This window comes from Pygoscelis adeliae, unplaced genomic scaffold (genome assembly GCF_000699105.1).
Source record: "Pygoscelis adeliae isolate BGI_AS28 unplaced genomic scaffold, ASM69910v1 Scaffold186, whole genome shotgun sequence".
NCBI classification, from domain to species: Eukaryota; Metazoa; Chordata; class Aves; order Sphenisciformes; family Spheniscidae; genus Pygoscelis; species Pygoscelis adeliae.
Window position 1 is genome coordinate 6,781,091 of NW_008825071.1, and position 13,260 is coordinate 6,794,350.

Consider the following 13,260-nt stretch of genomic DNA (forward strand, 5'->3'; position numbering starts at 1 on the left):
AGCTACCCAGGGAATGTTGGGCAAGGCCTATTCTCCACTTACTGATTTTTTACTCCTATTTCACCATTTATTTATTTTTAATGAATCTTACTTCCCCCTTTTATTAGCCTGAAACAGCTGACAAGCCATCACCTGAGGCACTTATAAAAACAATGATACTGTTAGGCAGCAATTTGTGGTCTATGACACAGGACCACTTAACTTTGCTCAAAACTGCATGATATTGATTAAAAATAAAATAAAATAGAACAGTCGGGAAATAAAGAACATATAATAGGTACAGTGTTTCCAGCTAAGTGCTGCTTCCTTTCTGCTCAGTGGTAATTTGTTATACTAAGTGTTGTACACTCCAAGGTGGGGTGACGGAGAGCATGCTGCCTACAACGTTAAGGAAGCAGTTTACATCTGGAAGGCAGATGACTACCTGTGCAGTACGACACTCAGCACATTACAACTTGGTGAAATACTGGAGTACATGCAAGAGACTCATGAACAGGAACGAACGGGTATTAAAGTCAGCGGCTCCATGAGATTTGGGATCAAATATGTATTTAACTTAAACAGCAGTGTCTTCTTATTAGCAGAGCATAGTGGGTTGTCAAACTGTCTCCTCAGAAATGCTAACCAGACGTTTAATGTTAAGTTACTGCTAGAGAATGTTGGAACTGCATATGTTGATTCAAAATGCTCATCCTAGCAGGGAAAAGCACTTATGTCCCCAGCATACATTTTTTCCTGGAATGCATGTACACACATCAGTGGTTTCTGTCTTTCTGAATCTGCAGATCCTTAACAAATTTTCAGGGAAGACGTGGAGCTCTACATAGCAGAGTAAGACTTCAACCTTGCTTGTTGAAGGCTTGCTTCTTTTAGGTACCTTTTGCAGACCTCAGAGAGCACAAAAAACCCACCATGAGAGAGGCACAGCTATCTGTATGTGAAGAGACCCTAGTATCACAGCTGAAGAGCAGAGAAAGCTGTTTTCTCACATCCAGCTGAACTCTACTTCCACTGAAACTAATGCTTGCTTTACCATTGATGCCAGTATGACAGCTGAATAGAGGCAAAAGGGCTTTTGAAAGCCCCACCTGTAAGGTAAAGCCAGAATACTTCAACTGAAAAAAATCTGAAAAGGTAAATATAGAAAGACTGAGACTACAGAGATGAAACCCCCTTAAAATTAACTAAGAACATAAAGCAAGTAAAGTAACTGGAACTTGTACAAAGAAATCACTACAGACAACACATTTTGTAGTGTATTTGGGGAAGTAGTCAGGGAACGTAGTAATTGGTGGAAGTATTGTATTAGTGAAAACCATGCTCATCTTAATGATGAGCCCATGTACCAATGCGTTTCTAATCTGCTGCAAAACTGGCTTTCTTGAAAGACATATAGCCCAGTAATTACCTCACTGCTAATCTAACTTTACTACCCTGGCAGTAAAATAACAGCATCAGTAACAACTGAAAGTCAGGTAAACTACCATGCTTTCAGTGCCGTCAGTTATTAGGGGCTACAACAAATTATCCTGGCTGTGGGCCTGGCCTTACACACTCAGGGCAACATTCAGCTGTACCATCGCTCAGTGTGAGGTTTCAAGTAAGCGTCACCCTGGCTCATTCCAGCAGTATCCAGGATGACTGAACTGTGGGTCAGTCCAGAGGGAAATCCTGGCCTCAGAAAAGTCAAAGGGAGTTTCACTACTGACTTTAATGGGATCAAGATTTCATGTAACAGGATGATAAAGGCTACAGCTTCTCTGACAGAGATACAAAATTAGTGAACACAGTAGGGCAGTGCCTCTGAATTTCAGTCAGGCATTTGATACTGTGCCTCAAAAGCCTGCTATAAATATCGACTCACTGACTAAGACAGGAACACTGCTGCACTGATTGAAAGCTGCTGGCAAATGGCAATGGATCAAGCTGGGGAGAAGTGTCTGTGACAACAGTTCTCAAACTTTCTTCTTGTATCCTAGAGGAAAGCACAGTCTGTGCCTCCATACTATCAGGAACACTGCCAAAGGACACTTCCCACCCACCAAAGCAAGGGGTGCTTTACCGTAAGAGGGAGAGATGATGCCCTTTGCGAGGCTGAGCCACACCAGGTGGGTGTTTGCACTCAGTATTGCAACTGAACCAAGACAGCCTTGGCAGCATCACTGTCTCCTACCCTGGGATCCCAGCTGGCCCCTGCTCTGAGACCCCAGCCCTGGTATGTCTGGACACGCCATGACTGGACTGACTCTGCCGCTTGTTCCAGAGATAAACTGGGAGCAGTCTGCATGCCTTTCTCTGACTGAATTCTGCCTCCATTAAGGCCCGGAGACATTCTGCTACTGACTCTAAGGGGAGCAACAGTTTCTGGCCCCTGCTGTTTCCCTCCACTCCTGCTTTGCGATTCTGCTTGCCTCCCTCTCTGGCCCACATCTTGTGGGTGCTACTGCATCTGCAAGTGTGCCACTGCCCCAGCCTTTTCCTTCCTGCCACACTCCCTGCTCCGCTCCCTAGGGTTTCTTCTGTATAATGAACAGAGAACGCTACGAAAAGAAAAATTCAGGATAAAAACTTGGCAAAGCTTGCTGGCAAAGATATCTTAGCTTGCTAAACAGACTTCCAGTGAAATGGAAGAACTCTAACGTCTACAATTACACTAATAAATAAGGACTACGCTTACTGTAATATAAAGGCTCTGATCCTCCATCATGAATGCCAACTGAACTTTTGCTTTAGACTTCAGCGAGTAGGCACAACTCAAGCACATGATGCCATGCTACAGCAAAACACCCCACTGGACCATTACTCTTGATTCTGGAGGGCAGTGCTGCATTTGTGAGACACTCAGGAGACTTGAATACTGCTTCTTCCTCCATCCTCAATCTAATGAGTGATTTAAGGCAACTCATGTGGTACCTTTATGCCCCTGTTTGTCTTCCCTATCCTTTGCATTCCATGGAGAAACTGATCTTCTTTGTAAATTAATATGAAAGGCAGGAGTGAAAAGAGCTTGTGTCAAAGCCAGGCAGACAAAAATAAGGTAATGTGATTATAAAAGCAAGTATTTAAGAAGGTAAAAACATGCATTTGAAAGGTTGTTACACAAGAAACATCCTCCATCTGCACTGGAATATCGGCCACAGAGAGTACTATGTTAACCACAGTTGCTTTGCACATCACCTTTCAGCCTCAGAGCTGAACCCATTGCATGGCCCCTGGGAACACACATTCCCTGAGAACCGGGGTTGGGTTACTGTTATGTACTGCACCGCAGCTGACTGTGGAATGAATGGTCATGCTGAGGAAAGCAAACAAGACAGCCTGCAAGGTCCTGGAGATCACTTTCAGCTATAAAAAAGCTTCTTTATTTTTATACCTTCTATTTAACTGCTAAGCCTTTTGTTTGAAAGCCACAACAGCAGAGAGCGTACTGCAGGCATAGCACAGAGACATCAAAGCAGACAGAACAGGTAGCAGCAGGACATGTCTTCCAGAGTATCATAAAAAGAAGCCTAGACAAGCTCCTGCATTTCAGCCAGGAATAGCTTCAAAAGGCCATTTTGGCACAGAGTGTAAAGTAAACTCATTTGGAAGTGGGGTAGAGGTGTGTCCCTCTAGTTGAATCAGAGACTTTCAGGGACTGCACAGACTCTCGAGGCTTTGGAAAACATAAGGTTTTTGAACATCCCAAGTTTGTTAGCATGCTTTTAGGAATGGAAATTATCCCTGTGCAGGAGATGAAAAACATGAGCTGTACTAAACCATGTTCAGAGAAAGGAGCTACAATCAGAGAAGGCAACTGAACAGGTCAGGGCTGTATAAGTGCTTAAGCAGGTGGTGCTGTCAGAACAATGAGACTTGAAGTAACGATAACCTTAGTCACAGAAGCAGAGAAACTAAGCAGGTAGCTTAACAGATGTTGGGAGGTGGATGAGACTGGCTTAAGGACCTTGGACTAAAATCTGGGCTTGATACCTGACTTTGACATTGACCTCCTGTGCCTTCTGGACAATTCATCTTGGTTGAGTTCCCTGCTCACTCAGCAAAGTCAGCAGTCTGTGGGGAGGTGGAGGAAGGGATGACACACAATTTTCTTTCCACTCCTGATAGGGAAGACTTTTTTTTTTAACTGTGTGGTTTAAGCTCCCTCCCACAACTCTTCAAGCCAAAGACACTGGAGTAATCACATCACTAGGGACAATACTTCAGATCCAAAGCAAGGAAACAGCTCCTTCCTTCACTGCAGTGAACATGGAGCAGGAAGCTCAAAAAGCCCACATCTATCATTTCATTCTTCCAAAAGCTCTCCTCCAAAGCCATGGGAAATATGGCCGTAACAAAAAGGTTCCCACATCTGCTGGCAGCTGTTGAAGGATGCCTATTCATTAGCCTATGGCAACCCAGAACCCCACAGGCATTCCAGCCCACTTCCATTTTCTAATGCCACCATCATTCAGAGACAAGAACACTGCCTTCCTCTGACATGGGAGGAAGGAATGTAGTCTGCCCTGAGCTGCTTGAATGTGCAGTTCCCTATTGAACCAAGTCAGAGTGTGCATTTATGACCATTTTCATTTCACATTTACTTACATGTGTGAAGCTTAGTGTCTGGCATGAAAAAGTGAGAAAGTGTCACCTAAACACATGAATTTTTGCTGCACTGGCTTGAAGAAAGGCTGGTAGCCTCATTAAGAATCTGCTGTTTGTTTGAGAATTTCTACTATTCTCATGGAAACAAATTCAGACCCATTTCTTCAAGGGCCCTGGGAAACAAGCAGGAGCAGTAGGGCTCTGCTGCAAGGAGTCCCATGTCGATGCAAACACCCTAACTCTTAGTACAAAAGGGCTGGAAGAAGCATGGCATTAGCGCTCTGAGAAGGCATAGTAACATCACAGAAGGTGCATGAAAAGCCCCAGCATTGACTGTTTTGCTCCCTGATGACCCCGTTCACAATTGCACAACACCCCTATGATTCTTATCATAGGCAAGGATTAGTACACATTCAGCTGTCTTCATAGTGATCTCATAGACGAAAACAGCCATTGGCCTCAATTGGCCAGAAAAATCGGTGCATTCCCACAGCAAACCTCAGCTTGGAATCACCAAAATAAACCTACACACTTTTATGATTAGAGGTCACATCTAGTGTGGGAAGAAGGATGTAAGTAGGAAAAAAATTGGATCCACCCAGCCTGCCATGCCAACATCAAACTGCTGTATCAGAGCACACATTGAACATTCCCACAGAAATTATCAGCAATGGAAGACTGACAATGCCAATGTGTTATTAAACAGTCATCATTTGGCTCAGAGTCAACATCTTGCTGAATTGAAAGGGTAAACGAATAGAGCTGTCCTCTATATTCTCAGAAGGGTATCTGTTCACATGTATTTGTCTGGAAGACAAGAGGTTTGAGTGAGACTTTTCTTTCTCTCTCTTTTTTTTTTTTTTAAATGAGGACTCAGAAATTGATGGAGCTACCACAGAGCTTCTGATGCCTTCCAGCCAAACTCTGGGCCCTGTTCCTGGACAGAATTCCCACACACCCCCTCCACCCTTTCTACACACTTACCATAATGGTGTGATGTGGGAACAGAGCACGGACAGACTTCACAAACTCCACAAAGTGCTCCGAATAGCCATTTGCCACATCCAGGCAGATGTATCTGATAGGTGGGATGGCCTCTAGAATACTTGTTAACTTGTCCAAATCAGCTTTTCCACTACCTGAGCTTGCTGCTACATGCTAGAAAGACAGGGAGAACAAAAGGGAGTAGTAGTTTGTAAAAACTGGGATAAACACACACTTCGTATGCCTTTTTCTGCACAGTCTTGGGAGGACTTGTGCTGGAAACTAGTGAAAATCATACTATATAATATGAAATAAATACCTTCCTGGGAATTTCAATGTGTTAGTTCTGTTTTGTTTAACAACTCTAAAATAAAGCAAAATTAGCATTTTATCAGCTCTTCATTCACAAGTGGATTCTCATAGGCAAATATAATCACCTCAGATGGATGAAGGCTCAGCCGTACTCATATTAACACAAACACAGAAGAAGCCCTAACTTGGTATATTCCAGGAAGGCAGAGTGGCAAAATTTGGGGCGCTGTCAGAGAGTGGAATCTGGGTCTTTAAGTTCACCAAACGCTCCCTTGATCTACAGAATCACAGAATAGTTGAGTTTCGAAGGGATGTCTGGAGATTGTGTTAGTCCAACCCCCTTGCTCGAGCAGGGTCAGCTACCATTGAAAACAAGCAGATTGCTTCCTCCTTTGTCTTCCTATGAGTTCTTTCCAATAGAAAAATAGTTTCCATAGCTGTTGGCCCACAAAACCTCTGCAGAGATCCAAGGTCACAGAGCAAGTCAGCATTTAATCACAAGGAGATCCTGCTCCAGTGATTATGAACCACAAATGAGCTAAGTGCCAAAATGTTCAGGCACAGAATATTCCTGGGACCACTTTCTACCCTACAGTGGCATATAAGCAACCCTGAGGAACCTAAGTCATAGGCTGGCTTTCAGACAATCCTGTAATCAATAGTCTTTATAATATAATTCTAAAATGTGCCACAGGTAAAGATACAATACAGCTGTATGGTATTCTTTTCTATACAGAAAAAGTTTCAAAACTGCACTGAACTCCGAGGAGGAGGGGTGACAGCCAAGCATGCTCTTATACTGCCTCTCCTGGTGTTGGGGCCTGCCAGAAGAACACAGAAGAAATCTGGGTATGAAAAAGTCGGAACTTAAGTCAATGTGTAAATTTACTAAATAGTGTTTCTCTGTAATGGCTCAGGCTGGGACCCTGTGAACAAGTGGGGCATCACAGCTAGTAGTAGCACAGTGTGAGCTCTAGTGCAAGGAGGTAAATGGAGGACACATAACGCTCTGACAACTTTCAATGCTCATCCCTGCTTAGGCCCAGCCCCTAGGCCCCTCCAGCCCGCAGGCTCCGGGTCTGCTTGCACACCTGATAGCAAAGACTCTGCCTAACACAAGGGTGTGCAGAGCCAGCTTGTGGTTGGGTTACTCAAGGCTATTCACATTTGTGGTCTTCGGCTTCTCCCTCACCAGCACTACCACAGCTCCCAACAGTAACAGAAGCATAGCAGTTAGACCTATTCCCAAGTATTTCCTTCTTCTTTGTTCAGGATACTTCTCTGTTTCCATTCCAGGCATATATAAACTTTGGGTTTTTGCATCTTAATATAAGCACTTTCACAATAGATTCACATAGCTGTTCTTTTTAAACCAGGACAAGCCACTTCCCTTGATGCATTTAAGAACAGCAAATATCTTCATTCCCCAAAACCTCACTTGACAACCGTATTCCCAAGAGACTCCAGTGTATGTGAGTTCAGAACAAAGCAATAAACCATAATAATTTACAGTACGAAAATGTACCTCAAGGCATTCTGGGTGATTGGCAGCAAACAGTTTCCATTCTTCCAGAGAGTAATGCTTGTGAATCGCAGTGAACATTGCATGCTAGCAGAAATAAGAAAACTGATATTAATGTCCAAGTTAGTCATCTTTCCCTCAGCTGCAGAATAATAAGATATCAGAAATTCCCATTTTAAGTATAGGCTCATCCTGCTTGAAAGAAACAGTAACAGTGAATAACAGACCAGGCAACTCCAAATGGCTCTTTAAAGGTAACTTGGCATACTTAGCCAACCTTTCAGGATCAGGTTTCTGATGTGTTTCATGAAGTTATGGTCAATATTTTGAATGTGCTTAAGCACTGCAAGAAATTAAGGTGAGCCTTGAGGCCTGAGGCTAATTAACTAGTGACTCCTGACTGCTGCAGCTTTATCAGTAACCCACACTTTCAAAACTGTTGTCAGCTAATATTCTTTTTCTGGAAGGGAACACAATATAGACCTCAAAAACTAAGCTCTAGAAGCTCCACCTGAAGCTGAACTACACCCAAGATGGAAGCTTCCCAGTAAGCATCTCCACTGAAACGATCTTGTATCTGGAGCCCTGTCTTTGATAACTGTATTGCTGTAAAAGCACAGCTGCTTTGCAGTGAAACCACACCTTCTTGTTCTGGATTTTTTAACTCCTGCCCCCCTGTTCTCCAACAAACATAGCTAAAAATTAACAAAGGCTGCTCACTGTCACCCAGTGGTTTCCCAATTGCTGCAGAAATGAGAATCAAGACTTACTTTTGCCATAACCACGGCCATTTCAAATGTCCCCACAGTGTCCATGTTTGCCACTATAATGGGAATTCCTGTATATGTCTGCTTGGAGTTGCGGAAGGTGAAAGTGCACGTGAGGTCGACCTGCAATGAATAGGCACACGTTCTTTTAAGTAACTGATAGCAATCTAACAAGAGCTTTGCCACTGACTTCAGATACAGTAGGTTTGGACACTGCTTCTTAATTTTCCTCACATTTCCTGTTCTTCCTCCTTTCATTCCACTATAACCTCACTTAATTTATTACCACCTCTGCCTTCCAAATAAGAAAGAAAATATAAAAGTAAAATAATGTTTTCTGTGTTAAAGAGAGTTCTTGCTGAAGAAAAAGAGAATCAAAATTTTTAAAAAAAGAAACAAGTCAGAGGGGTTGGAAAGGAAAGAAAGGACAATGAGGACTGTGGATTATTTTATACAGAAGTAACCTCAGCTGACAAATCCAAGCCGAAGTCCTAACTCCACAGAAGTCAGAACTGGAACTCCCTCTGTCTCCAGGGCATAGAGGGCTTTGTCCCGATCTTTAATGTAAATGACAATATAATAAAGCAAGCTTTTACTTTTGGCTATGGTTACCAGCACTCTTGCCATACAATATGAACAATCATACCCTGGCTTACTAAACCATGAGGCTGCTAGTTTCTAAGTTAATTTCTTACAACTGCGTCAGCCTTCACCTTCAAAGTTATTTCTTCTTCAGCATCCTCAAATGATCATGGTAACATCAGGCATTTTGTTCCTTACATTTGCAAGAGGTAATATCAAATTTAGATCAGTTCCCACTAGTCTATTTAGCATCTTGCAAAAGGGGGAAAAAAACCCTCTAAGAAATATCTTACGGCTGTAAGATATCTTACATTTCCTTACACATTAAATATCACATTTCATTTCATACACATACACATTTCATTCACATTAAATATCTTACAACTGTAAGATATTAGGTTAGCCTCTTCAGTAACAGTGAAAATGAAGGCTCTTTCATAGTTTTCATTTGTCGTGGTTTAACCTCAGTCAGCAACTAAGCCCCATGCAGCCGCTCACTCACTCCCCCACCCCCCGATGGGATGGGGGAGAGAATTGGAAGAGCACAAGTGAGAAAAGCTCCTGGGTTGAGATAAAAAGAGTTTAATAATTGAAATAAAATTATAATAATATGATAATAATAATAATAATAATACACAAAGCAAGTGATGCACAGTACAATTGCTCACCACCCGCTGACCGATGCCCAGCCAGTCCCCGAGCAGCGGCCCCCCCAGCCAGCTTTCCCCAGTTTACGTACTGAGCATGATGTCACATGGTATGGAATGTCCCTTTGGCCAGTTTGGCTGTGCCCCCTCCCAGTTTCTTGTGCACCTCCAGCCTTCTCAGTCGGTAGAGCATGAAAAACTAAAAAGTCCTTGGCTAGTGTAAGCATTACCTAGCAACAACTAAAACATCGGTGCCTTATCAACTTTGTTCTCATCCTAGATCCAAAACACAGCACTGTACCAGCTACTAGGAAGCAAATTAACTCTATCCCTGCCGAAACCAGGACACCATTACTCCTCACTTCAGCTTTAATCCAGGAACATTCAGAGACCTGAAATGAACCTGTATCCATCACCAGAAAGGAAGCAATACAAAAAATATAGGACTTTGGTTATTTATTTACAACATATTTTGAGCACTGTCATATTGCAGGCTACATTCTGATTGATTAATATGATGGGGGGTTCATTACTAATTTGTGTAAGAGAAAGAACTTGGTGCCTCAGTGACATATTGTGAAACAGGTTCTCATTTTGTATAAGCTCATAAGGGAAGGGTCACTTTGGTGAACAAGCTAAGATACAACTTAATGGTGAGACTCACTCTTCTTCCCATTTACTATCACAGAGGCCCAATTCTCCACCCATCACTGATAATATTCTTACAGGAACTTCAGCTGCAGCTAACATGAGAAAACAGTATGAAGAAGATAGGTATGAAATAAGTATGAGAATTTAATGGATTTTACTCCCTTTTAATGCAACTTATTAACTAGAATGAAGGAAAAAAAGAGTATCACACAACCACTTCTACACAGACAATAGTACCAGAACCCCTGCCTTACAGTTTTACAGAGGAAAAACATCTCTTTCAAATGAACTTAAGAAAGAAGTGGAGAAGAAGAGTATGTTTAAGAAAAGACTGAGGCAAGATGCAAAGCTATGCAGGGAACACAAGGCCATTACTCTTTCAGTGATTCTCACCTCCACTTACTGTAACTTCTCATATGTGACTTCCTTTAGCCAGCCGGCCAGATGGATCTCATGCAATTATCCACACAACTGATAATACTGTAACGGCAGGCATTTATGAGGGATAATTGCGGGGCTTCCCCTAATGAGGCTTTTGTTCTATAAGTGCAGGAGAAATGGCACACTGGGTTGGAGATGCTTATGTGGTGCCCTAGTTCTCCGAACAGCCAGTACCAGATGTCTGGAAAGGGAACATAAGAACGAGGCAAGTTTTGAAAGACTTTCCCCAGCCTACCTTCCCAGGTCCCAAGAAGCCAATGTTTAGAGACCTTCAAAGACAAAGGTCTCCTCCAATCCATTGTGCTAAATAGCCACCCATGGACAAAGAACTTGCCTTGTAATTTTTTTAACCCTTCACACCTTTAGCCTCTCCAATATCCCATAGCAATAAATTCCAAAGATTAATTATATGTTGCATAAAAACTACAACCTTTGCCTGATAATTACATTCAGTGCTTCCTACTTCTTGCTTTGTGAGAGACAATCAACAGCCACTTCTCAGTTTCACCTTTTCCATTCCACTCCTCACTTCACAGACTTCTAGCATATCCTCCACAGCTGCTTCTTCTCCATATGGAATAGTCCTAGTATATTTAGTTTTTTCCTCCTGTGGAAACCAGTCAATACTGCTGATCATCTGGGCTGCCATTCTCTGTACCTATTTTAGCATATTATGCTGTTCTTGTGAAGGGATCACCAGAACTGTGTACTCAAGATGAACATACTGAGGAGCATCACAAAGCTAACTGGTTTTCCTTACTTTCTCTAGCAGCACTTCTGACCATCTCTTTGTCTCTTTCCTGAGTGGTAACAGCTAATTTATAGCTTATTGTTCAGAAAATAACTTCTGACTCTAGGATTGCTCACCATCACTCAACAACAGTAAAAGTTCCTTTAGAAAGAAAATCATGAAATGTATTTTATAACTCCTACCTAGACCTTGAACATATTAAAGCACTAGGACATTGGCTGTTCTGTTAAAGTTCTCTTGACCTACTTGAATTTACAAATTTAAATTAATGACTAGACTTCCTACAGGACACTTGTCTGGTGAACTTAAAACGAACAGCCTGCAGAGGCAAGTCCAGCAAAGGCAAGAATAGCAGGCTACATGAGTACCAAGACCCCACAGACAGATAATGCTGCTCTTACTCCAATCATTGCTTTAACCAATTTTGACACTGGAATTCAAGCTTCAAATTTTCTGGTATCTTTTCAAAAAGAGAAAGCAATCATGGAAAATGAAGACAGTGCAAGGAATCAAAAACAAGTACCAACATAGCAGACCTACAAGAAGAGCTGCAAACACCCCAAACTGACTCTCTAAGAAGCTGACTTAATCCTAGTTACTGCATAAAAAGCAATCCTTGCACAAAATGAGGCATTCACACCAGAGAAGCAGACGCTTGCTGATATAAGCTTCAAACCAGCAGCTTGCTGGGTAACAGGCACTGTGGTATGCTGCCTCTGTTCCTCTGCCAGAACTATTTATTTATATTCTTGTTTTGAAGCAGACTGGGGCTGTCCATTTCAGATCTGGCTCTCACAGACACTGTTTATTCCTGTTGCTACAGCCTCAGTGACGGTGTCCAATTTCTTAACCTTCATCAGTTTTCACTGACCCCCCTCACGACATACACTTTTTCTCATGTGAAATGTTTTTAACAGTTCATCATAGTCACCCGTTGCAACCCTGCCATATCAGCTTGTGTTCCTCCTATCATTTTCCCTTCCCAGCAGCCCTTCTTTCCACAGCCTGCACGCAGCTAAATATACTAAACACTGCACTTGAAGGAGCCACGTGTCACTCAGTGGAGCACAGCTCCACCTGTTTGCCAGGCCAGCACAGTGAATTTTAAAGAGGGACCATAGGTCCCCAAGCAAATGGCCGGAAAGGGCCTACAGGCCTTATGAGCAGTAATTGTACACAATGAGGAGTTAACTCAGCCGGGACACCGTTCTTTGTAAATTAAAAATGACTAGCCTGAGATTACCTTTCTACTGAGAGCGCCTCTCCAATCTTACACCTTCATAATGGCAAAAAAGTTTTGCTTAGTTGTTGCCCTCAAAATCACTGGCCATAGGCCCGTAATAAACATGGCCACCCTGCTTCCCTTTCCAGTCTTGTCTTTCTACCTCACTTGATTTGTCTCAGTCTCTCTTTCTTACAACTCCACTTCCCCTGGAGAAAAGCTTAATCCTCTTTCCATCCCCCAACACAACGTAATTCCTTCATTAGTCAAACTAACTCCTTTGTTAACCTTGAGGTTACGTGAGGTAAATGAGAAGGCACCTTCAATCCTGAGGCAGCCATCTTTTTTGTAGAGGCAATCCTCATGGGATTTCCTGGGGTCTTTCCTGATCCCTGCTGAGCAATAACCTGGCTAATGGTGGCCCTGGGCCAGCAGGGACGCAGAGCCCCCAGGCAGCCTTGGCCGCGGGAGGACGGCTGGGCTCTGCCGGCGCCAGGTCATGCAGCAGCAGGAGGCAGGTCGCGGTGGTTAACATAGGCGAGGGTGAAACGCACCCCACCGCCCCAGGTTTCCACCTGATGGGCTGCCAGCCCGGGGCACCCTGTGCCGCGGGAAGCGCTCCCCAGCGTCTTCACTGGTTGTTTCTTATCACTAGTGTTTTTCAAAAAGAGCAATGCAGTTACTCGGTAACAGCACTGCCCACAACCCCCGAGGCTGAGGGCTAAGACGCCTGCCGGCCCGCACCCCCGGCTTTTGCCGGCCCAAGCTGCGGGGCGCGTAACCGGACACCCCCC

At 43.3% G+C, this 13,260-nt stretch overlaps 1 protein-coding gene across 1 annotated transcript in view; it reads right to left on the minus strand.

Annotated features, from left to right (window-relative positions):
* GMPR (guanosine monophosphate reductase) overlaps nt 1-11,142 on the minus strand; it is a 44,115-nt gene extending 32,973 nt beyond the window's left edge. The window contains exons 1-4 of the mRNA XM_009326553.1: nt 11,002-11,142; nt 8,176-8,295; nt 7,409-7,492; nt 5,572-5,745 (exon numbers count right to left, since the gene is read on the minus strand). Coding sequence (XP_009324828.1) covers nt 5,572-5,745; nt 7,409-7,492; nt 8,176-8,295; nt 11,002-11,142 — 519 coding nt within the window. The remainder of the gene's footprint in view (nt 1-5,571; nt 5,746-7,408; nt 7,493-8,175; nt 8,296-11,001) is intronic.
* Between the last annotated feature and the right edge of the window lie 2,118 nt (nt 11,143-13,260).